This window comes from Scylla paramamosain, chromosome 18, assembly GCF_035594125.1.
Source record: "Scylla paramamosain isolate STU-SP2022 chromosome 18, ASM3559412v1, whole genome shotgun sequence".
Lineage (NCBI taxonomy): Eukaryota > Metazoa > Arthropoda > Malacostraca > Decapoda > Portunidae > Scylla > Scylla paramamosain.
The window spans coordinates 11,831,841-11,858,257 of NC_087168.1; the positions used below are offsets into that span (position 1 = coordinate 11,831,841).

Here is a 26,417-nt window from a genome sequence, read left to right on the forward strand (position 1 = left end):
ATCGCCGCAGTGTTGCATCTCTAGCTGTCTTCTACCGCTATTTTCATGCTAACTGCTCTTCTGATCTTGCTAACTGCATGCCTCCCCTCCTCCCGCGGCCTCGCTGCACAAGACTTTCTTCTTTCTCTCAACCCTATTCTGTCCACCTCTCTAATGCAAGAGTTAACCAGTATCCTCAATCATTCATCCTTTTCTCTAGTAAACTCTGGAATTCCCTGCCTGCTTTTGTATTTCCACCTTCCTATGTCTTGAATTCCTTCAAGAAGGAGGTTTCAAGACACTTATCCTTCAATTTTTTTACAACCGTTTTGAATCCTTTTATGGGACTGGCATCTCAGTGGTCTTTTTTTTTATTGGATTTTTGTTGCCCTTGGCCAGTGTCCCTCCTACATAAAAATAAATAAATAAATAAATAAATAAAATATTATGAACGAGGAAAACGAAAGATTCAGATAAAAGAACGAGGGTAATTTTACATTTTCTTGGCTCAAAATATTTACATTATTCGTTACATACGGTCGCGTGACGCTCATCAAAAGAGATTATTTTGCTCTTAAAGGTAAAAGTCAGAGGGAATGTGTCGAGCCGTCCTTTACAGCACGCTCCTCAGCATTCTACGCAGGTGCTGAAGGCTTTTTTCCTCACCATCTTTCACTCTCCTTTTCCTCATCTAATAATGCAGTGATATATCCTGTATCGTATCAAGGGAGACAGTGTGAGTGAGGAAAGAAAATGAGAATAGTTTTGGAGATAAAGTAAAGTTGGTGGAAAAACAGGCGGCTGGCTTTCAGCTTTGTTTCTCATGTATATATAATCGCGGTCAGTAGTCCAGTAACATACACCACTTCGCTTCCACCGTTTTGAGCGTTTCTCCTATTATTAAGACCCGTATTCTGGAACGCCTTGCTCTCTCATCACGACTATTTTCAAAGGCCACAGAGATGATTAGCCTGGTTCACAAGAATGTTTTTTCCTCTTGATAAGTATAGAAATCTTGTTTATATTTCACCAAAACTGTAAAACAACCTTAAAAACCAACTAGAGCTTTTTAAATGTTTCAGGATGCGGAAATGTTTCAAAATACGGTCCGAAGTCTCATGTTGTGCTGAGACTCGACCAGTTTTCAGATTTTAAAACGAAGACGTCAGCAGATCAGAGAACTTGAGACAGAAGGAAAACAAAACTCAGTGGAATTGAGCGTAGAAAGCTATTCCATTTCTGACCACGACTTTACCTCTTCGGTGTGGAAAAATAGTCAAACTGGAAGTCCGGTATAATATTAAGACTTTCTTAACAGCTATTTTCAAACACCACAGCAATGATTACTCTGGTTCTCATGAGTGTTTTGTCTTTTATTCTTGTTGCAGAGTCCTCATCATAATATTGCTAGAATCGTGAAAACACGCTTGAAGATCCCAATTACTTAATTAGAGCATGATGAACAGTGGTCGAGGTAAAGCTCTGGAAAGGTTTAGGAATGTCGTGTCTTGTCTCCGTATTACATGTGTTCTGTAAAAGACAATTAAAAAAGACAAGGGCGAAACCTGAAAATTCTTCCCAGGAAACTCATTATATTCCTGCCAAACAAGAGAAAAGCAATAGGAACCTTTTTCTTCACATTGTCATTTTTCCCAGATGTTTTACACACGTATTTTAACAGGTTCCTCACTGATAACAACTGCTTCTCTCCCTTCTGCAGGTCTTCCCGCTCTGTCCCCTCAGCTCCATTATGCTCGTCTCTCTAATGGAAGAGTTAACTTTTATCTCCTCTGCAATAGTCTGCTTTCCATTGTTTTCCTTAACTTTTACCTCCTTTATTGGCACGCTCTGGAAAAATCTCGCTTCCATTGTTATCTGTCTTTACTCTTTACTCTTACTCATTCGTTCAGGAGGAAGGGTAATGTCACCTTTTCACCTTTTTTTTTTTTTTCCATCTTTCATGTTATTGTTTAGTGACTTTTTTTTTATTTTTGTCCCCCCTCCCCTAGCTTTTTATTATTATGACTATTATTATTATTATTATTATTATTATTATTATTATTATTATTATTATTATTATTATTATTATTATATATGCCGTAAAACCCATGATCTCTTTTCGTGAATCACATGCCGAAGTTAAATTTAAAATTCAGGGACAGACAGACAGACAGAAATTAGGACTGTTTAGTGATAAGATACATTGCCTTCTTTGGACTGACTCATGTGAGGCCTGAGATAAGCAGCGTTGTGAGTGAAGAAGACGGAGCAGAGACGAGAACGCTACGGAGATTAAAAAAAACAAGAAACGAAGAAAATGGAAAGGGAGAAGAGGATGAGGATGACGAGGAGGAGGAGAGATATGAAGGCAGAATGTGTGCATGTATAAAGAGAGGAATAGGATTAAAGGAATACTGAATACTTGCCTGTCCGCAATGGAGAGTATCCGCTGAGATTCGACTTTAAGTAAACGCCGTGTGAAGGAGGACGACGAGGAGGAGGCGCAGGCATAATGAGAATTAATATTCATCAATGCAACATGCTAACTCAGGCTAAATTATCGTGGAGTTAACTCAGGCTAAATTACCGTGGAGTAATTCTCTCTCTCTCTCTCTCTCTCTCTCTCTCTCTCTCTCTCTCTCTCTCTCTCTCTCTCTCTCTCTCTCTCTCTCTCTCTCTCTCTCTCTCTCTCTCTCTCTCTCTCTCTCTCTCTCTCTCTCTCTCTCTCTCTCTCTCTCTCTGTCATGGATAAGGAATAGTTTGTGAACATTAATTAAGAGCTTCATGAGGCTTATGACCATCTTTTTCTTCTTCTTTCTTTCCTTCTTTCTTTTTCACTTGTGTTTTTCCACGTCGGGAGTAAAGAAGCGGCGCTTATCAGATGGAAGGAGACTTGGCGGAAATGAGTTACCATGGAATAAGAAATAGCGACTCGTGAGCATGAGGTGTGGGGAAGGCAGTGCGAGGGCGGGAGGCTGTTAAGTCCCGTCCCGTGAACTACTGTATTCCTCCTCCTCGGTTCTTCTTTTGCATTTTCTTTGAGGTAATCCCAACTTTCCTTTCTCCCTCCCAGCAGCCCACGCCATCACACGCAGTTTGCTCCCTTCCTTCCCTCATTCCTTTACTTCTTTGTGACTTTGTTTCTTTCTTCTCCCAACTTTCTCCTTTTCCCTCTCCTGCCGGCAACACTTCCCTTCCCCATCCCTGGAGGAAGTGCTCGGCCCCTCCCTTTTCCCTTTCATTCCACAACCCATAATGCAGCAGCTCTACCAGAAGACGAGAAACTTCAGTCTTCCCTCGGGGATAACACTGCACTGGAGAAATCGTTGCCAGAACACAGTCGACAATATTACCTCGGGAACGTCGCGTCTGATTGCCTGACCCCTTGTGCATCTTGGCTGGGAATGTCTTGCCTTGAAACGTCTCCAAGATATCCACCTTCCCCCCTTCACCCCTTTGTTTTATGACAGTTGTACGCCATAATACCATAACGTTTGGCTGTATCTACGGTGTTTGTTACTAGAATTGGTTGTGTGTTGTCTGTTTTGCGCTTGGTGTAGTCCGCGGAAGTTAGAGAAAGTGTAGACCACTCGTGCGATGCGTGGGATTTGTTGTGAGATGAGAATTTGGGTAAGCATTGCACAGTACCGTGAGATGTAAAGTTTTGGGATCAAAATGCAAGGAATGGCCTAAGCTCATAATCATTCCTGACGGTTCTTAAACTCTTAGAGGCTTCTCTCTCTCTCTCTCTCTCTCTCTCTCTCTCTCTCTCTCTCTCTCTCTCTCTCTCTCTCTCTCTCTCTCTCTCTCTCTCTCTCTCTCTCTCTTCTTCTTCTTCTTCTTCTTCTTCTTCTTCTTCTTCTTCTTCTTCTTCTTCTTCTTCTTGTCAATACTGTTACTTCACCCAAAAAAAACTATAACTCTCTCTCTCTCTCTCTCTCTCTCTCTCTCTCTCTCTCTCTCTCTCTCTCTCTCTCTCTCTCTCTCTCTCTCTCTCTCTCTCTCTCTCTCTCTCTCTCTCTCTCTCTCCTTCTTCTTCTTCTTCTTCTTCTTCTTCTTCTTCTTCTTCTTCTTCTCCTTCCTGTCAATACTGTTACTTCACCCCAAAAAAACTATAAAGTAAGACATTTGTTGTTAGTAAACTAATTGGCTTTGTTTAGTATGAGTTAGTGAAATCAGAACTATCCCCAATTACTTGAAGTTCCTTGGTGGCCATTATTCTGGTTAGTCTGTGAGGCAGTGAATCCAATAACACATCACTGTCTTATATTATTCTCTTCCCATACCAAAAGATACCAAGTTAGGGAGAAGGCAAGGAACCCGTGATACTGCTCCAGCTTAATAAAACACCTCTACTGTGTGTACGTTTTCTTGTATTCACACTTATATCTCTAGGAATTGTATTTTATTCACTTCTTTTTCCCTCTTTTTTTTCTTTTTTTCTTTTTTCATCTCCTCCTACTTCCATTTTGTGAGGCGTTGTGTTCCCTCCTCCTCCTCCTCCTCCTCCTCCTCCTCCTCCTCCTCCTCCTCCTCCTCCTCCTCCTCCTCCTCCTCCACTCCCCTTTGCACCCACCACCTTCTTCAACTCTTCCATTTCACCTCACACATGAAAAGTTTATTGAAGTAATTAAATATCTGTTCCTTCCCTCTGCAAACAACGGCGAAACAGCAGAAAAGTTCCCTGCTATCACCCAGGAATTATTGTGCCACTTAATTACCTATAGTTTTTTTTTTTTCTTTTTTCAGCTGCTACACGAACTTTGAATGTTATCTGTCGTATAAAAATCCTTGTATCTTTTAACCAAGTGAGAAAACTTCTAAATCAGTTTCTCTTACGATTTTTTTTTTTTTTCTTCCCTTCTCGACTCTGGATATTTGTGGCGGTCTTCAGAATTTTCAAGTTGAGATTTCTCTTCCATTGTGGAAGAAATAGTTATTAACATTTATTTAAAGTTTTTTTTTTCCAGCTATTCATCCCTTTCGTAAATGTGTATAATAAAACCAAATATTTTCATTCTTCAATGTCTCTGTGAAAAGGAAACGAAACATGGAGGAGAGAATCTCGAAGTTCTGACAGGCGTAAATTACAATAAATGGTCTAGAGAGAGAGAGAGAGAGAGAGAGAAATCAAGGTATTGGTTGATGGACATGAATTACTGCACGAGCAATGATTTCAGGAGAGCAGTGAATACTGAAAAAAAAAAAAGTACACGTCCATCATATCACACATGGATAATAGATAAAGGCAGAGAGATGAATAAAAGCAAAATACATGTAAAGAAATGAATAGTTACATAAATAGATAACGTAGACTTAGGTAGACAGATAGATACCCTACATAGGTAGGTAGATAATTAGATAGATACTTAAATGCCTAGATATTACAGGAAGGATATAAATCTATTGGAATCAGTACAAAGGATAATGACTAAAAGGATAGAGAGGATGAGGGATATTCCTAACGAAAGGAAACTGAAGCTTTTAAATTTACATTCCTTAGAGAGGGATAGGTTAAGAGGGGACCTGATAGAGGCCCTTAAGTGGTGTATGGGATATAACAAGGGTGACATAAGCAAAATTTTCAGGATCAGTAATCAGGATAAAACAAGAAATAATGGGTTCAAGTTTGAAAAAGTTAAGTTTAAGAAAAAGAAAGGAAGGAACTGGTTCTCAAATAGAGTGGTAGGTGAATAGAATGTTGTCGTTGTTGTTGTTAGTCTTGAGTCATTAGGGATCTTTAAAAAAAGATTAGACAAATTTATAGATGGTGATGATAATGGGATTAGGTAGGTATGTTTCATACAAGGACCGTCAGGTGTAGGCCTGATGGCTTCTTACAGCTTCCTTTATTTTATTTATTTTTTTTTTTTTTTTTTTTATGTTCTTATGTTCTTATATTAAATCAGATTGTTAGTTTCTTCCTCTGTGTTCCTTTGTGTACCTGTTTGGGATCCAGAATGTGAATTAGATTGAAGGAAGGAGTTTTCTCTATGTACATAATTTACTCGCTGATCGTGTTCTGAAACCTTATCACGCGACAAACTTCCTTCTAACTCACCACTGGAACTGGGACCGCAAATCTCGATCGTTTCGGCGCCTTATCTCGACTACTTCAGACATGCTCTAGTGGAAGTTATTGGGGTGTTTACGCGTGTCTGCATAATTCTGATCATAATCCAACAATCATTCTGCACCATCAAAGAAATAAATAAATAAATAAAAACAACTGAACTACTTATCCTTGTAGCCCTTGATATAATAAGAGTCCGTGTGAGAAACTAAAGTGTTTCAGAGTACGGGTTTGGATTTTGTTTTTCTTCTCTTTTTTTTTTTTTTTGTATCCCAGCGGAGCAGACAGTGTTGCGTCTCAGCTGTGTTGTGAAAATTTTCTTAATGACGCTTTGAACACTGGTGGGGAAGAAAAGTATTATATTTACATCCATACTTTTAATTTAAGCAGATTTATACAGTAGAAGTAAAATCCACCGCCACCTGCATCTTCATCAGTACTCTTTTTTTTTCTTTTTTTTTTCACCTGAAGTATTTTGTTGAGAGAGGTAAAAGTTATTGTTTAATGGTGTAGCGTTTAAATAGGATGGGTCTCTCTCTCTCTCTCTCTCTCTCTCTCTCTCTCTCTCTCTCTCTCTCTCTCTCTCTCTCTCTCTCTCTCTCTCTCTCTCTCTCTCTCCTAACGAGAAGAGAATTTTTCGTGTGCCTTTTTTCTCTCTCTGTCCGCGGTTGGACGGACGGGTTCGGTCATTAGTGAAAATCTTGAATCTCAGCACAAACTACTGACACTGTTTCCTCTCATCCAGCGCGGGACAAATGGGCCTCGGCGCGGACTGGAGGAGATGAAGGAAAGACAGGAAAGCAGGGAAACCTTGATGATGTTAATCTGTCTCGCCGATCTCTCTCTCTCTCTCTCTCTCTCTCTCTCTCTCTCTCTCTCTCTCTCTCTCTCTCTCTCTCTCTCTCTCTCTCTCAGTATATTGCCTTTTAAACAAGAAAAGCACCCCATTGTGTATCTTTTGAGAGTCTTTTGAGTATAGATTATCACTTCTTTTTTTTTCATATCGAAGAACATGAATATTCGTGCTAGTGTCATAAGTAGGATTTTTAAAAATCATTCATTTAAATCTATGAAAAGAGCAGATTTTTCCCAGCGAAATTCAAGTATTAGATGAAACATCTAACAGCTGTAATAGGTTGGAATCTTGATATTCGAAAGGATGGAGTAAATTTTATATGAACAAGAGACTTTCTTCCCTCCTCAGTCACCAAGCTGGTGGGCAGCGACCCGGTAGAGTTCAAACAGCCGGAGTATGAGGTGACGGTTCCTGAGAACACCCGCGCTGACCACCTGCTGCGGCTGTCTGCCAGGGTGCGGGCCACAGGTGAGTCCCCTGCTAAGTAGAGGCTACAAACAGCTCCTTTGCAAGCCTCTGCCAAGATATGGGTAACAGGTAAGTTTCCTGCCAAGATGTGGATGACATTCATTAAGATCCCTACCAGAATGCGGCGTCAAGCAAACGCCTTAAGGGTGTCAGTGAAGGCGAGTCCCCTTCTACCACGTTATCACTGTTTTGCACTGAAGGTGATGTTGCATCTTATTCATCTCTAGCATATCCCTTACTTTGCCGTCGTAATGGAAGCCACTGATATCTTGAATGCATAGCACCTCTAATAACTATACCAATTCATTGTATACATAAGCGTTTTTTTTTTTTTTTTTTTTTTTTTTTTTTTTTTTTTTTTTTTGCAAAGGTTTTGTTTCCGAGCAATATTAATTATCTTTTCCCCAACATCAGAAAAACGAATACAATTACATGTCAGTTTGCTAAGCTGTCCTCGTGTCCTCTTTCCCTTAGGCGAAACTGTAAAGTATCGGATCAGTCAAGGTAACGAGGACAACTTGTTCCATCTCGACCCAGCTTCCGGCATCCTCTCTCTCCTGCAGCCTCTTGACTACGAGCTTCAGCAACAGGTGGGTCTCGCCAAGCACTCACTTATCAAATGTGTGTGTGTGTGTGTGGAAATTTATATTTAAATTTTAGTGGCAGTAACATTTGGTGTTTCCACAAAACTCTCAATCCTTAGGAACTCATTAATGGATATAACAGTATCATCTTTATAGTGTATAGATAGTTAGTGAAAGAGAGAGAGAGAGAGAGAGAGAGAGAGAGAGAGAGAGAGAGAGAGAGAGAGAGAGAGAGAGAGAGAGAGAGAGCTTCTGTGGCGCCTGTAGTGCATAAATATATTAATGTGTGGTAATTTGACATAGAACTTGTCTGTCATTTTGTACAGAACTCATGTTCCAAATTTGCAACAACTGGAGGTTCATGTTTAAATCCTCAAGTCACAAAATGCAGTGAAGGTTGACACATTAGGTCACTACAGTGATTTACCAAGTGTCACATTCTTCTCTGTGCACCTGGGTGTTCACTTTTCAGCCGACGAGTGAAATGGATCGCAAATAACACTGGCTGGTCCTCAGTGGAATTCGATACTAGGCTTTGTCCTCGACTGTACCGTGCCATTGGCCCTCCTGCTACAAGCACTGGGTGGACGTGCTAATGGCAGACTTCTCTTTTCCATTACGTTCCATCGTTCAGGACAGGCGGCGTGAGGCTTCCACGGGGAATGTTCGATAGTAACTCTGGGGTAACGAAGTTGAGATAGTACTCGGACGCACACACCTTCACCCACTTGCTTTGATTATTTCCTTGGAGTAGCGGTAGTAGCCGTTGAGATTTGTTAAATTACATTACTTGTCTTCGTAGCCACAAATGACAAAGCCCCGTATTTTGAAAAGTTTTAGACCTACAGGGACTAGTTTCAACAGTTACATGAATTTTTAGTCTACTCTCTTTTTTTCTTTCCTTTTCAAATACATGCACAGAATCTTTACTAAATCATTACTAGGATCATGAAAATATCCTCTAAAATCCCTTCTACGAGCAGGTTTTTACGGTACAACCCAGTCTTATGATACAGAAATTAATTAGTTCTAATGAGGTTGTTCGCACGGTTCTTGTGCGGCCAAATTTCCGTGCGGCAGATTCACCCGCCGCATGCACTGCTCAACTGTGCGACGGCTAGTGTTGTGGAGTACTGTCCATATAGCACTTCATCTACGCTGTATTTTTTCTTATTACCCCATGTCCACTAAGTACAAAATAAATTAATCTGTTTGACGTCCTAAATCTCGAAAAAAAAATGCAGAACTGAGCGAGTCACAATCTGTGTCTTTTCTGCACTGCCCCAAGCGAACCGCATAGGTAAAACCCGCCCGTGTTAACACATGCTTCCTTGACGCCCTCCCGCGCAGCGATTCTGCCGCACGATAAAAAAACAGATAAATTAAATAAAAAGATAAAATCGTAACAATCAGTCCTATCTACTTCCATCAGATCTCTTTAAGAGCCGTCGAGATAACGCTAAAACGTTTGGGAGCGTGGTCCAAGGCCCGTATCCTGAAAGGCATGACGCGTTAAACTTTCTTTAGGACTATTTTCAAACGCCACCAAGATTTTTTCGGGTTTTCATATCTCTCTCTCTCTCTCTCTCTCTCTCTCTCTCTCTCTCTCTCTCTCTCTCTCTCTCTCTCTCTCTCTCTCTCTCTCTCTCTCTCTCTATATATATATATATATATATATATATATATATATATATATATATATATATATATATATATATATATATATATATATATATATATATTGATGGTTCGGAATCGCTGTTCAGTTATCACCAGAATCATTCAAACACGTTTGAAAATCACAGCAACTTCCGATATAGCCTTGTTAAAATAATCAGAATAAGGAGAAGTGTTTGAGAATGCAGAGTGCAGGCCAAGTATATGGTCGAATGAACACTGCAAATCATACTGTTAGCGGAAACCTGTAACAATGAAAAAATACTACAAATTTTTAAAGCTCAACGCCCTCACATCTAACTCGACGTTCTTCTCATATACATACCTGCCCAGATCTGTGACATCGTTCGTCTCTTCGCTTCCTGCACCTGCCTATTCCGTTCTTTTCTAACGAACTCGAATTGTTAACGACTGATAGTCATATTATCAAACACTGTTGATAAACTGAACAACTTCCATTGGAACTTGGTATGAGGAACAGAAGTAAAGCGTTGATTCGTTTAAGAAATGCAACCCTAATATTGACCCAATAGAGAAGAAATTACTATTTATGGTAGCAAGATACACGAACAATAATTGGTCTTTCAGATTCACTCCTTGTACGATTCACTAATGCCGTACGAGAGAGAGAGAGAGAGAGAGAGAGAGAGAGAGAGAGAGAGAGAGAGAGAGAGAGAGAGAGAGAGAGAGAGAGAGAGAGAGAGAGAATTTTGATACTGGATAAAATTGCATCCGCCACATTAGCATACTTCTTGACTTTTCATAGTACCTTACAAGGATCACGCTACACATTGTTAAAAAGAGTAAACTTTCCACTGAAAATGACCGAACAGGAAAGGAGAAGCGTGGACGCAGCAAGCTTCATGTAATCTTATTAACAGATGACCGAAATATCAGTATATCTAAAATTGTGATGAATCGCCACACTGATGTAATGATTCTCATGATATAGCAGAGCAGATATTTTATTTCACTCTAGTTCATTATTATCGAATCATCCTAAGTTCCTTATGACATTCGATAGTTAACTTTTTTTTCATTATCAATCACTAATTGCTGTAACCACTAGAAATTGAGTAGTGCACATAATTCACTAAGATATGAAACTCAGTAATCCATTATGTTTTTGCTAAAAGTTTTACTCAAAATTTCCTGGAAGTTCTTCTGCACCATATGGCATTATCAAGTATGTTACATACTATGTACTTTGAGCACTGCTGCATTCACTATTTAGAGCTCTCTCTCTCTCTCTCTCTCTCTCTCTCTCTCTCTCTCTCTCTCTCTCTCTCTCTCTCTCTCTCTCTCTCTCTCTCTCTCTCTCTCTCTCTCTCTCTCTCTCACACACACACACACACACACACACACACACACACACACACACACACACACACACACACACACACACACACACACACTTTTCACAGCTGACTCTTCCTCCCTTAGCATGAACTAGTGGTGGAGGCACTGGTTGGTGCTGCAAGAAGTGTGGCGCGGGTCGCAGTGAAGGTAGATGACCAGAATGACCACGCGCCGGTGTTCCTCAGGGCCCTGCATGAGACCCAGATCACCGAGGAGGACAATAGACACCTGCCCAAAGTCATATTAAAGGTATGGACTTATTGTGTGGTTTTATACCCTCCCAGATGAAGCGCCATCACATGTTCTCAACACGTTCCTTATAAAAGATCACAAGAGCACAGAGATACACTGTGTGATTCACAGATTTATCCATATATGTTTTGGTGTTGCATGTTCGCTAGTTACAAAAGTAAGGTTAGTTTTTAAATTTAGTTAAGATTATGATAGGTTTAGGGATAAAAATAAGGTATGCAATCTTGCATTATTAGAGAACACGTGCGTCCCGTAATAACTATCATTATTCAAATCGCTTTTTTTTTATCTTTTTTTTTTTTTTTTTTTTTGAATGATGGACCTTCGTGCAATGACAAGTTATTTAGTGAAAAAATAGAGGTGAACAATTCACATGAAATCATAAAACAAATGATAATCATAATACACTGTATAACATGAACAAGTTGGAAAAAGTAAGTCAAGGATGGCAAAAACACTGATTTTCTAATATAGTGACGAGACAGTCAAGGCCAACCGAAATTCACTTGATTTTCAATGACGGTCCAGCGGTTCTTAAACTTTGTTGCCTAGCGGTGCATTGATGGACTATGACGACGCACCAATCCTGTAGTCAGTGTTGTGCAGGTCTACTAAAAGGCACAACTTTAAGAAGACATATCTATCTTGGGAAATTAGGTGGCGCACCTTGGTGAATCTGTGGTTTAGACAAAGGTTTTATCCCCAGTGAAAGCCTCTCAGGGCCAACTTTTGTGCCTCCAGATCAGTTTCCCAGTATTTGATGTTTCAAGGCAGGGCATCACACTAAAGAAAACATTTAGTTATCTGATTAATTAACAGAGTAGTAGAACTGTACATATACACACAGGGTTTTTTTTTTCTAGATTAGTGAGATTATTTCTGTGTGGACAGACCATTTTATTCAGATGCATGATAATCATTGCAGCAGAAACTTTTAATGCTAGCATTCCTTGGTGTGTGTGTGTGTGTGTGTGTGTGTGTGTGTGTGTGTGTGTGTGTGTGTGAACAGATTCATTTATCCTGCAGCAAGTGACAGCAGTGGACAGGGACGCGGGTCGGTTTGGAAGACTCATCTACACCATCTCCGGGGACGGCATCTTCACCAACGGGTCGCGGCCTTGCTTCTCCTTGGATGCTGCCTCGGGGACGGTCTTGCTTCTCAGGGTGAATATTACCTGCCTTATATTTATGGATGTTATGTCAAAGATATCTTTTGTGACCTAAAGACTTTTATGCTTAAAGAATACTAGCGTTGTCCCTTTCCCTCCATCTCCCCGCCATCTCTCTCTCTCTCTCTCTCTCTCTCTCTCTCTCTCTCTCTCTCTCTCTCTCTCTCTCTCTCTCTCTCTCTCTCTCTCTCTCTCCATAATATGGAAACAGGATTTTTACTATTGCTTCTTTCCTTCTACACAATACTCTCTTGCACATACATTTTGTTATCATTCATTTATACTTCTCCTTTGTTGTACCACCATCATTGCTGAGTTCCCTTGATGTCGAAATAAATCCAGAAGTTATCAAACTCTAGACACAAATAATGTCGATTATGTAAGTAAAGTTCCTGAAATCTGTATCAGTTCCATTATTAGTAACAAAATGAATATGTTTGAAATTCCCTCAGTTGACATGCTTTATTCGCAAGTACAGCATCTCCCCTCCTGCTCACTCTCTACCCACTCACTGCCTATCTTAACATCAATACAGATACCTTTTTCTTAGTTCACAGCTCCTATCTCTGCTAACATATTTTCCTTCCGACACTTAGCCTTTAGACCGTGATCCTCCTCACGGCCAGGCTCAGTGGCGCCTGCGAGTGACAGCCACTGATGGGGAGCTTAATGCACACACTGACATCCGTGTTAACCTCAAAGATGCCAATGACAACCCACCCTTCTTCCCTTCTCGCATCACTACTGCGACCGTCTCGGAGGACACGCCTATCGGTAGTACTCGTGCAAAGCAGCCATAGCTTATGACTATAATATAATGAATTTATTAATTGTGTTACTGTCAGTTTTAATATTATTACTGACAGTAACATTCAATACTTCTTGATATGACGCACTCCAGGGTCGTTAGTGACGCGCGTGGAGGCCACGGACTACGACGACCCTGAGGAGGGAGACAACGCCAAGGTGACGTTCTCGCTGGAGAAGAACGCGATCGACGAGTCAAGCGGACGTCCCATCTTCGCGATCGACAGCGAGCTGGGCGTCATCACCACGGCGCTGTGCTGCCTCGACCGGGAGAAGACCCAGCGCTATGTTATTCAGGTGGTGGCGACCGACGGCGGCGGCCTCAAGGGTGAGTGTGAGGGAAACGCCAATGTCAGTGTTGTTTTTTCCCTTCTGCCGTGAACCTTGGTACCCACTCCCTTCCCCACTCCCACTTTTCACGCCGGGCTGCCGTCACCCTCAGGCACGGGAACGGTGGTGGTGGATGTGGACGACGTGAACGACGTGCCTCCGAGGTTCTCGCGGCCCGAGTGGACGCTGGACGTGTCTGAGAGCCTCGACCCCGACAACGTGCTGGCCACACTCACCGTCGTGGACCAAGACGTCACCAACGACTTCGCCTACAGGGTCAGTCCTATCACTGAACTTCTCTTATTTCAAATTAATCCTCTTATTCTGTATATATTTTCTTCTGATTCTGGTAAATGATTTTCAGTAATTCCCAATAAACATTTCATGTCGCATAAAGCTTACTTCTAAATAAAGTTCAATTTTGCACAAAATCTTAACTTATTAAATACCAATAAGGCTTCACACATCGATGTGAAATATTGTATAAGAAAATTAGTTTAAAGAAGTAAATAAAAAGGTTCATACGCGAGTGTTCTTAAAATTAAATAAGTAAAAAAAAAGAAAAAAAAAGAAAAAAAAATGCATTATGCCGAACGCGGGAGGAAAGGACAAACACCGTCGCCGCGCCGCACCGCACATCAGCTGACTGCAGTATGGCTGCCGTGCGTTGGCGTTTCTCACTCCTGCGAATCATAATCAGCTCAACTTAGCCTGACTGTGCTACAATAAGTAACACCTTACTTTATCATGTGATATTCCACGGAGCAGAATGTTGGTAGCAAAGCGTTCTGCGATAGGGATGGAGGTGACCCAAACACTGAGTGAACCACACGATGTCTTGGAGGCTCTCGAAACGGGGGTAGGTTAAGTTTACTCGTATTTTTTTTAATCGAGTCCATAGTTATGAGAAATTCTGAAATACAGCAGGCACCGCAGGACACCAAAGAAGTGTCTCTTAGGCCAAAAGGAAGTACTGCCTGGTCCTGCTGGGAGGACCCCGTCAACGTGCAACCAGAACAGCCTGGGACGAGGACAGAAGTGACCTTTAGCGCCCCGCGACCTTCCCATAATCGCCAATTTACCGTGTATTTCAGAGTCGTTTGGTTCATTCATCAAAATTAGATTGTTTTTCCTTATTCTATTTTTATTTTTATTTATTTGTTTAGTGTGTATGATAATTTATGTTGTTGCATAACCTTACTTAAAAATTTCTGGTTCCGTCAGCCAGCATTATTAAATTCATATCACAAATACCTACAAACCAATGTGCTAATGATATCTTAATGCGTTACCAGATGTATTCCTCTGTCATTATCAAGATCTCCCTGAAAATGTTTCCTTCTCCATCATCACCTTTCCCCCTGCCACTGAACGTGTGATCATGCCTTCTAGACCCTGAAAAATCTGCTGAAATTAAGCCCCAGAAAATGTGTCTTCTCTTAATGGTTTTCTATTGTAGGTGGTGCCGGACAGTGGGCGTGGCTGGCAGATGTTTCAGGTGGAGGGTGTGTCAGGATCACTCCCTGGTGGAAACCTGAAGTCAGTAAAACCGCTGGACTTTGAGAACCCCGACCATCGGCAGGGCTTTAATTTCAAGGTGCAGGTCACAGACGTGGTGAGTATGTATTTCTTTAGTTGTGACGTGCAGGGAAGGAGCAATGCACATTGTCTCATAACCTTGTCTGCTAGCTTCCAACAACAGTCACTGGGAGTATAAAGGTCCCAAAATGACCTTGAGACATGGCTGTCATCTTGGCCCTAATGTCTAAGGCATTTTTTGTTGCAGCATTCTGATCAGGAATTCAATCCCCTAGCCTAGCAAAGGCCTCACAAGGCTAAAGATTTATCCCACCTTCAGATCATTTTCTCAGTATTTCTGTGTATAGTTCAAGATGGGCATAATGTTGGTGGCAAGCAGTGAAGATTCTCAAAGAGTAACATATATGGTGTTATTGTACAGATTGTCCTCTTCTAATACAAATTTCTGTAATGCGATTTTTGCCTAATGCAGCCAAGAAATGCTGAAGAAAAGTATTCTTACATGACCAAGATCCATTCTAACATGACTTTTCACATTCAAAGCATTTACCCACCCTCCACCATCTCACAGTGGCTCATTTGTAAGTAACAACACAGCCTCTTTATCACAAGTGTACCCACCTCACCTTGGACAAGCTAGTGGTGATACATAAGACTAAAGCTGGAGAGAAAAACATTGATAGGGAGGCCATTTTAAGATAAACAAGTCAAGCATCTGCATTGTATTTTTGGTGCCAAAACTTTACCAGTAATGAGGTAAAAAACCGGACTTTGGGTCAGGGTGCGGAAGGAAATAGGGGACCAAAAATCCTTCCAACGTAGTATTTCTCTAACGTGACAGCCTTGCAGAAAAATATTATCGCGTTAGATGAAGACCCTCTGTATAAGTAATCATCCCCACATTCTCTCTGCAGTAGCACAGCCTAATAGAAAATGTAATTCATATATTCATGGTAGAGGGGAAACTGAAACACCAGAGGGAGCAGTTCCGTGAGTAGTGACCAAAATGTTTTCCATGCACTTAAGGAGACAATCCTGCATTCCTCCAGTATTTTTTTATAATCAAGATCAGTCTTTTGTGGGTACAGTACTTTACCAAAACTTCTTTTTTCTTCCTTTTTTTCAGATATAAGTGTGTGTGTGTGTGTGTGTGATATTATTTCAAACCTAGTAATAATTCATTTTATTGTGAGCACTTGACTGTAGTGAATATTAAACACATTGCTCCTGTCTTAACTTTACAAAAAAAAAAAAACTCACTCCATCAGCCATGTCACATCCACAGGGAGAAGCTGGCTGGGGACAGAAGAAACACATAGCTGAGACCTGGGTAAGGCTGAAACTGATGGACAAGAATGACAATGACCCTATGTTCAGCAAGGAAATCATCCACCTGACACTACCTGAAGATACCCCACGTGAATCCCTCCTCGCCTCCTTCACTGCCTTCGATCCAGATGCTGTTAGTCTTATTAGTTAATATGTAGGAATGAGAATCAGCTTTCTTAGAAGAATATGCATATTGGAGAAATAATGATGGTGATAGAAGTATTACAGTGCTCAACATTGAATTAGGCCACCCTGGGCGTGGCTGATCATTTTACTATAAAATTTGGCTTCATCCTTAAGAGGGACCTAAAATCATGCCAATACATTATGTCACTTACACAGCGTGGCACAGTAGTAGGAGCTTCTGAGCCTGCCAAGCAAAGCCCAATCAGTTGTTGTCTTGACAGTATGTTTAGCAGTCAACGTGGATGTAGGGAAAGGTCAAGAAGGTTGTTGCCAGGCCAATGGTACACACTTCCATCCCTATTTTCTGTGACAGTAAAAGTGGATTCATCACTCCATATTTTTGCTTCATGACCAAAAGGGCCTTCATAAGGCTGGTGGACCCCATCCCCAAGTTATGCCTGTTAACAGTTCTCACAGGACAATCAGCAAATATGTTTGGGTTGCTTTCTTTTACTTTCCTTGCTGTCATTCATGGGTTAGATTCTGATTCATGCTTTACAGTAGTGTGGGAGTGAATGTCTGTCTTCTCATCCTTGCCAGGCCTCTTCTTGTGAATAGCAATTGTGTGGTCCCATTCCTGGTAAATTCTGGCAAACCAGCATTGGACACTGCTTGAACACTCGCTGATATGTTCAGAGACTGCCTTGTTTGCAGACCGAATTCCCTTACTGCAGTGATCTGGGCTGTGGTCTATGCACTTAGATCCTTTTTCTTCCCCACATCAACAACCATGGGGAGCTCTAAGGGGATGGCAATGTAGGCCAAATAGACAAGCAGGACAGAATGCAGAACAGAACATCGGTAAGACAGCAGCTGATTGAGCTTTACTTGGTGGGCTCAGAAGCTCCTATTACTATGCCACTCTGTGTAGGCAGCATAATGCATTGGCACAATTTTAGATCCCCCTTAAGGGTAAAGCAAAATATTCTGAATTGGTCAGCCAAGCCCAAGGTGGATAAATTCAATGTCAAGCATTGTAGTAGTGGTAGTGCCATGAAAATTATACCAATAGACAGACAATGTGTTCATTAAAATATGATTTAGAAAAAATGTATGCCTGTATATTTGTATGCAGTATGCCTTTTTAGAGAAATACAAGTGTGTGTACACTAAACTAATATTACAAGAGTTAAGTTTTTATAGGATCTACAATAATGTGCATTAAATTAATCTATTATGTCTAAGGAAAACAAAATGTGGCCAATTTCCAGTCATTAGAGAAACCAAATAGTTACATTATGTCTAATAAAAGTTGTGATCAGATGCATATTTGCTGAAGAATCTTCCTTTTAAGGATAAACTCAAAAGCTTTAGAAAGGCAGAAAATCAAACTGATGGATCAGTAGTTTGAAGGATATTAGTGGTTACCCTTCTCAGGGAACAATTGAATATAGGCAAGCTTCCAGCAAGAAGGAAAGGTGGGTGTTGGTAGACAGAGAAGGAAAAATCTTGCCTGGCAAGGTGTGAGCATATTTTATTAAAAATTTTAGGCAAGCTAAGTTCTTTTTGTAACTCTCTCTTTATCCCTCAGGCTGGAGAAAGCCAGATTAGATACCATGTAGACCCAAACAGTGACCCTGGCCATCAATTTGACGTAGACAGGACAGGTACCGTGCGTCTGGTGGGTGGGTTAGACCGAGAGATCACAGATGCTCACAGTTTGCTGTTATGGGCAGTTGATGATGGGGCACCACCCAGGACAACCACCAGCACTCTTACTGTGAGTACAGACTTATGAAACATTCAGAATCAAATACTTTATTTCCTTGGAGTTTATTTCATTCCTTACATATTTGTATGTACTGATTTCAACAGATTAATGTGACAGACGTGAACGACAACCCACCATTCCTGTCTGACCCTCGTGAGGTGCATGTGACAGAGAACAGCCAGGCACAGCTGGTGGCGCAAGTCAAGTTGGGTGACCCTGATGACTGGCAGCAGGGTCACGGGCCGCCCTTCACCATCTCCCTGGACCCCCGTGCGCCGCCGCACATCACCAATAGTGTCAGAGTCACGCTGGACAGGAGTGAGTCATGCCAACACTCTATAAACTTGGCTACACTTTCTTTCAGTGGAGCTGCATCTCTGCCTCCAGAGGGAGCGAGACGCCTCCCAGGCTGACACCTTCCTGTATTTGGTGCAGGAGGGGACGATGGGCGGGGTGTGGGTGTGGTGTGGACACGGATGGCACTGGACCGAGAGGAGCATCCCACCCTGTTGGTGCCCCTGGTGGTGGGCGACGCCGGGTGGCCATCCCTCACCGCCACTGTCACCCTCACCCTGCATGTGGCCGACGTCAATGACAATCCCATGGCGCCTGCTGCCAAGACTGTCACCGTGCACACCATGCAGGTTAGACTCTCAACAATAGGTCATGCCCACCACGCCTTGTAAGTTAGGGCCCTCACATACTACCTATAGGTTTTGAATTACCTTACTTCTTTTTATGTGCATGACATTGCCATCACTCCATAGGTCTTTCAGGAAATGTGTCCATATGATTAACTAATGTAATTGTACTGTAGTTTTGTAAGCCCTCACTCAGACTCTCTTTCTCAGCGGAAGGGGGCAGCAGTGCCCCTTGGACGAGTGTATGTACAGGATCCAGACAACTGGAATACTGGAGCTAAGACCTTTGCCTGGAGAGACCCTCAGGCAGGTTTCTTCCTGAACACCTTCACAGGTCACTTGTCCATGGCTCCCTCCACCCCAGATGGCCAGTACGGGTACAATCAATCCATTTCAGAACTTCAAAATTCTCTCTCTCTCTCTCTCTCTCTCTCTCTCTCTCTCTCTCTCTCTCTCTCTCTCTCTCTCTCTCTCTCTCTCTCTCTCTCTCTCTCTCTCTCTCTCTCTCTCTCTCTCTCTCTCTCTCTCTCTCTCTCTCTCTCTCTCTCTCTCTCTCTCTCTCTCTCTCTCTCTCTCTCTCTCTCTCTCTCTCTCTCTCTCATTATGACATTATCATCACAAAAAATTGAAACTTAGATTTTTGCATACACAGTCCTCTTTTTTTCGTCAGTAATTTTGTGCTCCTGGTGGCAGGTATGAACTCAGATTCATAGTGAGTGACAGTGATCAGGGACAAAGGAACATAGAAGCCAATGTAACTGTCTTGGTGAAGCGCCTCAGCCCAAATGATGTGAGGAATGCTATGCCCCTCACACTGACCTCCCACAGCCAAAGCTTGGTGAGGCCTCACTCTGAGGTAGGTCATGCTCATTAAGTAAGGATTGTACAGATCTCTTATGCATTGCTTTCTCTTGGCTCAAGTTTGCTGTCAGATATTTATTTCCATAGGTATGTATTAGCTCACTTTTTCTTTTCAGCTATAGCTTGTGTGTGACATACCATATTGTGAGACCAACTACAGTATATTTTATTTTGGTAGAAGAATCTTTAGATGTTACCATCCTATGAAACCTATGCTATCCAGTGCTCTCTTCAAGGCAACACCATTGTGTTTATATTTCAGGATGGAGTGTCAGTGCTCGGTCGTCTGGTGGGCGCCATGCAGGCATGGGCAGGTGGCAGTGGTGCAGCAGTACAAGTTATTTCCTTGCAACCTTTGGAGGGAAAGACTCCTTCCACGCGAGTTTGGCTCTCTGCTGTAGGAATTGCTAATTTTGAATATCTTTTGCTTTACCACAAAAATAAGGTAAATAGAGCTTATAAGAGTAGAGATCCTCAAAGTGGTCAGTTTTGACTGCAGGGATGTGTGGAACTTTTCATGGGACCATTAAATGACCTGGAGATCAAAATGGGTCAATAAATGGCTTGGGTTCATTTGAGAGTTATGGGTGCAAGGTTATCTGGTTAGCTATTAGTTTTAAATAATCTTTATCTAGTACCTTAGTTAGAATAGTATTTGTGAAATAATTTTCTAATGATGAATGTATGCAGATCAGCAAATAGTCTAAAACTTCATTAAGAGATTGATAAATGGAAGAGTTTCAGAATCCTTATAAAAGATAGTAATTGGTTTCCTAAATGCTACAGCTGAGTGCAACACTAGGAATCGGCATGCAGGATGTGGGTGTGGTCTCTTGCCATGAGGATGCTGCTACCTCCTTAGATAAAGTAGCAGAGGAGAGATGTGTGGGTGGCTGTTGGGTGGGCCTTGCTGACCATTTTAGTGTGGTGGATGCCAACTCCTCTGCAGTAGTGGGACCTCAGGTGGTCATACGAGGACCCTGTGGCTGCACAGGTTCCACCACACCTCAAGTCAGCTCCTGCACCCCCAATACCTGCCTTAATGGAGGAAGGTGCCTTAATACTGCCTCAGGCTCTCGGTTAGTGTACATTTACTTATATACCTTCAGAACCTGTAAATAAAGAAAGCTCACAATGGAGGTTTGGTCTTGTAAGGTAGCAGTCTTTTGATCATGAAAATACCTGTCACTCCATCTTGAGCACCACAGGGTCTAAGTTTTTCCACCCATCATGATGGTTTTCACCTTATACTCCTCATTCCCCAGCTGCATCTGTCCACATGGTACCTTGGGTTCCCACTGCAAAGTGCTCTCTAGGTACTTTGAGGGGGACAGGGATGGGGAGGATGCCAGCACTGAACTAGCCTCAGAGGGCTCATGGGCATGGGTGCCACCTATCCCACCATGCTCTGAGGTGCACATTAGTGTGGAAGTGCTAAGTATGGTGGGAACAGCTGCACTGCTTTACTCAGGACCTGAGCAAAGTGTGGAACAAGGGCCACACATTCATGATGTGCTGCTATTGGAGCTACATCAGGGGCAGCCAATGCTGCTGCTGGACTTAGGCAGTGGCCCAATCACCCTAACCCTCAACACCTCCCTGGCTGACAACATGTGGCACAGGATAGACCTCATCTGGAAGGATGAGGTGAGTCACTGCAGATTAAAATGAGCTAGAGAATATTCTTGGCTAGTAGCTGTGGGATGACAGAAAAGCAGTATTTCATTTATACAAATCCTTAATGATATTTGTTTTCAGGTACACTGACTTTTATTCTACTTTGCATCATCAGGAAAACCTTACAGTTTACTAAACTTTATTCACCATTTACAAAGATTTTGTATACATCTGGTAAGGTAGAGGATAAAGGATAATTGATTCTTCATCCAGGAGAGCTTTCCCAAACTTGTGGTTTTTTTTTGGCAATTCATGGATATCCCCCATCATATTCACCATGATATTGCCTATTAACTATATTTAAGTAATTCACTTCCTAAATAATTGTGCTGCAATATTAGTATTGTACTTCAGCCTTACTACTAGTCTCAAAGTCTTTCACATTGTGAGTTTTTTTTTTTTTTTTTTTTTTTTTTTGGGTGGCACTATCTTTACACCTTATCTACTTCTCCATTTAATGTTGTGTCTTTTTCACTAGCTTCAAATTATTCATGTAATTCTAAACACACTTTCAATGGTCTTTGTTCCTCATAGTCCATCACATTGTTTTAAACTGATTCAATGCAGTGGAACCTCAGTTACTGAACCTTTTTTGATACAAACCAGTTTTCGAACAAAATTTTGAACTCATAATTGCTTTGGTTGGTATACCATAATTCAGTTCTTGAACAAAGTTACTTGATTTCAAATGCTAAAAGACAGCAAAAGTTGTCGTATATTACTAATTTATAGTTCCTATAAATATTTCTTCCATTTTTATGTATTTGGAAGAGACACAGTGGGTAAGACTGTAATTCAATCTTTGAAATAAGTCCAATGTCCTTTTAAAGGACCTTGATGTAAACAAACAGTTTTGAGTGCTCAGAAATAATCCCAAGCCACCTGTAGCTATCTTGATGACCCACAATACCATCACTGCTACACAACTGCATTTTCCCAGTAGCTTCTTAAGGCAGCAAGATGACTAAGTGTTATGATTACCTTCAGTTTGACAATAAGTGGGTTGCTCTTCTCTTTGTCACTTTGTAAGGCTTCCCCTCATTAGATTGGTGACAAAGGAAATACCTGCACAGTCTAAAACAATATCTTCTGATAAGTTCTGTGTCACTAAGTTCATTCAATACATCCTTTCTGGGGATAAATAATTTCTGAGCTGGAGATGTTGTGAAGCAGCCATCTTGGCTGTGGTAACATCTGTCATAAGCCTCTAAAACAGGGTGGACTGTTGTCTGGGAACGGATTAATCCATTTTACATTGATTCCTATGGGAATAATAGTTTTGGTTTCCAAACATTTCTGATTTTGAATGGCATTCAGAAATTAAGTTCAAGAACCGAGGTTCCACTGTACACACATAGCAACTTACATACATACATACAGTCTGTCCCATCCATAGTTGGTGGAGATGATTGTGGACCTGTGTTTGGGTAGCCACTGGGACAAGCTGCCAGCACCCTCTCCCACTGCCCATAACCATTCATCCACAACTGTCTTCCCTGATGTCCACATGTGTCGGAGCACTGCTAAGCTACCACAGAATGACCACATCCTCAACACAAGTGGGGTGCTTCAGTTGGGTGGGTTAGTGCACCCATTATCTCCCATAATTGTGGGTAGAGATCCAGTGCTACCCCATCCACCACACTTCCGTGGTTGCATCAAGAATCTCAGAATCAATGGCAAGGTGAGTCTCACAATATTTTGACATAGACATGGAAAGCTGAGAGAAATCATTGTTCATCCTGTTCTTAGGTACCTTGGTGTCTTAGGGACCTAAGAATAATGAAGATAGACATTTATCCAACCATAAAATTAAAGATTTCACTCTTCATAATATTTTTATATAACTTGCTGTTCATTAAAACAAAGTAAAGACTCTGACTAATTTACATATCTCACAGAATTCATTCACATTTTAATACTTCCACAGTTGATAGACTTGGGAAATGGTGTCCTCAGCAAAGCCAGCACCCCAGGGTGTCCTGCAGCAGACTGCCTCATTAACAACCTCTATTGTGGCCTTCATGGCAGGTCAGTGTGGCTCAAATGCAGCACTCTGCCTGGTGCTTAATATATTTCCTAAATACCTATAGGTACTAAAAACTGTGACACATCAGAGATGTTGCTTATTGCCTGGGAAATCCTCATTTCTTATGATCTGACCACAACCTTGCTTCAAGCAGGGTGTAGCTGGGAGGGTGAGGAGAGGATGGGATGGAGGAAGAGGGAGTAGGAATTGAGAGGGAAGGAAAATGAAGAGGAAGAGGAAGTGGGAAAGAGAGAGAGAATGAAGAGGAGAAAGGGAGTCAGAAACTGCTTGTATCTGACTGAAGAAGTGCTTGTATTGTATACAGTCTATACTATATGTCCTTTTTAGCATTCACGCAGATTAACACATTGGCAGGAAGGGAAAATGAGATGCAGTAACAGGGATGGGAGGAGGATCACAATATGCCAAATATGTGTGTGTGTGTGTGTGTGTGTGTGTGCATATGTTATTCTTATTTGTAATTAAGCTGGAGGATGAAAGGGTTCCTGCTGTATGTGGAGATGAGGTAAGGTAACATACCCTCCCAGGGAAACAGGTGTAAGGGATTATTTCCCCAGCCTACCTGCCCTCTGTTACCAGCATTTCCTGTAAACCATTGATTATTAATTACTCTTCCAGTCACTCTATGTGCTTTCATGTGTACTTCTGTGTCTGTTATGATTGTATCAGATTTTTATTCCTGTAATAAATAAAAAGTAAAATTTGGGAACACTCAAAAATAAATCCTATATCTGCCTCTGAAAAGTGAGCTGGAGCACAACCTTCACACTTTATTGGTCATAGCAGAGTGGTGACAATGCTCCTTAAACGTTAATCACTAAGCTTGCCATGTGTGACACTGATGGTGACAAGGCATAAGATCTTGATTCTCACATATGCAACAGGTGTCAGGGATCACCAGGATCACTGCATTGTGAGTGCCAGCCAGGATGGGATGGCCCGGGCTGTGCCTCGCCCACCACACCCACCACCTTCTTTCCCAACAGCTATGTCAAGCTGGCCCTCTCCTTCTCACCGCTGGCTTACACCTCTTCCATCACCTTCAGGTAGGAGCAAGTTTCTTTATAAGGTTCTAAAACATAGTAGTTGCCAGCCATCACCACATCCCATCAACACCTTTTACCTGGCAGATTTCGCACCCTAAGGAGGAGAGGGGAATTGATTGTGTTGTCATCACAGCACGGGCGGGACAGCTGGTCTATACAGATGGTGGATGGCTGCCTGTGTGCAGTACTGCACCTCCATCCGCAACCACCAACTTCTATATGTCTTTCACAAGCTGCCCTCACTGATGGCCATTGGCACTCCCTTGCTGCCACCAGGTCAGGGAATAAAACAGTATACCTCACACTGCTAATGTCTGATCAAATATTTTTTATTATCATTAGCACTTGAAGCTTTTTCTCATGAGAGGAAGATAAGAAAGTAAGTCAGATGAAAATACATTGTATGGAATAATTTTGCTCAGTGGTGAGTAATGATGATTTTTCACCTCAGGTATGGTTCAGCAACATTTTTGATGGTTGATGATGAAGATGGAGACCTGTACAATGCCTCATTGCTGCTAGAGGGACAACAGTTGTTGGAGGTAGACAAGCAGGAAGGCATCCGTGTGGGTGGGTCTCCTCACTTCCAGGACACAGGAATGTTCAAGATTGATAGTGATTACTTTGATGGTGAGTTTTTTTTTTTTTTTTTTTTTTGGGGGGGGGCGGGGGGGGAGAGGTGACAAAAGCATTTCTTTCTGCAGAGTGAAGATGTTCAAGGAGCCATGGCTGATAGGACTGTTTCCTTCCCACAATCAGGATGCATTGATGACCTGCGCATTTCGGGTCACAGTATCCCACTTCCACCAGCAGTTAACAGCACTACCTGGGGCCAGGCAAGCACTTTCAAAGGTGTGGAACAAGGATGCTTTGCTCCATCATCCTGTACCAATGTGTCCTGCAGACCACCTCTCATCTGTGTCGACACTTGGAGGTCTTATCACTGTGGGTTAGTGCCCATCACTCTTCTCATCACAGCCTATGATAATGTTGCTTGATGATAAGCATCTGCATCAACCTTTAGGTAGTTTGAAGGACCCAAAACCACTGTTACAGGTGTGGTGAGGGTCGTGTGCTGGGACGCAGTCGTGTGGTGTGTGAGGATGAGGATGAGTGTGCCTGGCAGCCATGCCTTAACGGTGGCTCCTGCTTCAACACCCACCCAGGTGATGCTTGTGCCCAGGCAGCAAGCTCTGTTAGTAAATGGAGTAACACTTGATTGTTATTGATAGTAGCTTATCTCCAGAAATGTCTAATGAATATCTCACTTGTCTTCAATAAAGCTGTGTTTGTGTGTGCTTTGGAATTCTGATGTGATATTTAAGTAAGTTTTTTATATTAAATTTTATTTTTATTTCTATTTATTTACTTTTCATTTTTTTTTTTATATATATTTTTATTTTATTTATATATGTATTTTATTTATTTATTTATTTATTTATTTATTTATTTATTTATTTATTTATTTATATTTTTATTTATTTATTTTTTATTATTTATTTTTATTTTTATTTATTTTTATTTATTTATTTTTTTTTTTTTCCCACTAAAAAAACAGGCTATGTGTGCACCTGCTTAGTGGGATTCAGAGGACAGCACTGCCAGTTGCCTGATGTCAGCCAGACCTCTTTGAAGCTGCCTGTAGGAATTCTGGTAACCAGCATTGTGTGGTCTATCTTTTTCATTTGTGAGTATCTGAACAACAGTACATCTGTGACCAAATAAGAGGAATATTTAAGGCTATAAGGCAGATGCTAAATATGTATTCCTGTACCTTAGTTAAAAATCTTTTCTTCTGGCAATGAAGTAAACATTTTGATATG

The 26,417-nt window shown here is 41.5% G+C and overlaps 1 protein-coding gene across 3 annotated transcripts in view; it reads left to right on the forward strand.

Annotated features, from left to right (window-relative positions):
• LOC135109106 (putative neural-cadherin 2) overlaps positions 1-26,417 on the forward strand; it is a 137,412-nt gene that overhangs the window by 104,706 nt on the left and 6,289 nt on the right. For 2 of the 3 annotated variants that reach the window (XM_064020166.1, XM_064020167.1), the window contains exons 3-27: positions 7,257-7,376; positions 7,851-7,966; positions 11,081-11,245; positions 12,275-12,412; positions 13,014-13,191; positions 13,319-13,552; positions 13,667-13,830; positions 15,014-15,169; positions 16,379-16,555; positions 18,140-18,328; positions 18,424-18,637; positions 18,755-18,963; positions 19,171-19,331; positions 19,654-19,816; positions 20,084-20,266; positions 20,608-20,900; positions 21,087-21,468; positions 22,895-23,182; positions 23,429-23,529; positions 24,433-24,594; positions 24,679-24,870; positions 25,046-25,224; positions 25,354-25,543; positions 25,651-25,760; positions 26,153-26,281. In XM_064020166.1, the coding sequence (XP_063876236.1) occupies positions 7,257-7,376; positions 7,851-7,966; positions 11,081-11,245; positions 12,275-12,412; positions 13,014-13,191; positions 13,319-13,552; positions 13,667-13,830; positions 15,014-15,169; positions 16,379-16,555; positions 18,140-18,328; positions 18,424-18,637; positions 18,755-18,963; positions 19,171-19,331; positions 19,654-19,816; positions 20,084-20,266; positions 20,608-20,900; positions 21,087-21,468; positions 22,895-23,182; positions 23,429-23,529; positions 24,433-24,594; positions 24,679-24,870; positions 25,046-25,224; positions 25,354-25,543; positions 25,651-25,760; positions 26,153-26,281 (4,593 nt within the window). Of the gene's footprint in view, positions 1-7,256; positions 7,377-7,850; positions 7,967-11,080; positions 11,246-12,274; positions 12,413-13,013; positions 13,192-13,318; positions 13,553-13,666; positions 13,831-15,013; positions 15,170-16,378; positions 16,556-18,139; positions 18,329-18,423; positions 18,638-18,754; positions 18,964-19,170; positions 19,332-19,653; positions 19,817-20,083; positions 20,267-20,607; positions 20,901-21,086; positions 21,469-22,894; positions 23,183-23,428; positions 23,530-24,432; positions 24,595-24,678; positions 24,871-25,045; positions 25,225-25,353; positions 25,544-25,650; positions 25,790-26,152; positions 26,282-26,417 lie in introns of all 3 variants that reach the window. The other variant, XM_064020168.1, reaches the window with a different exon arrangement.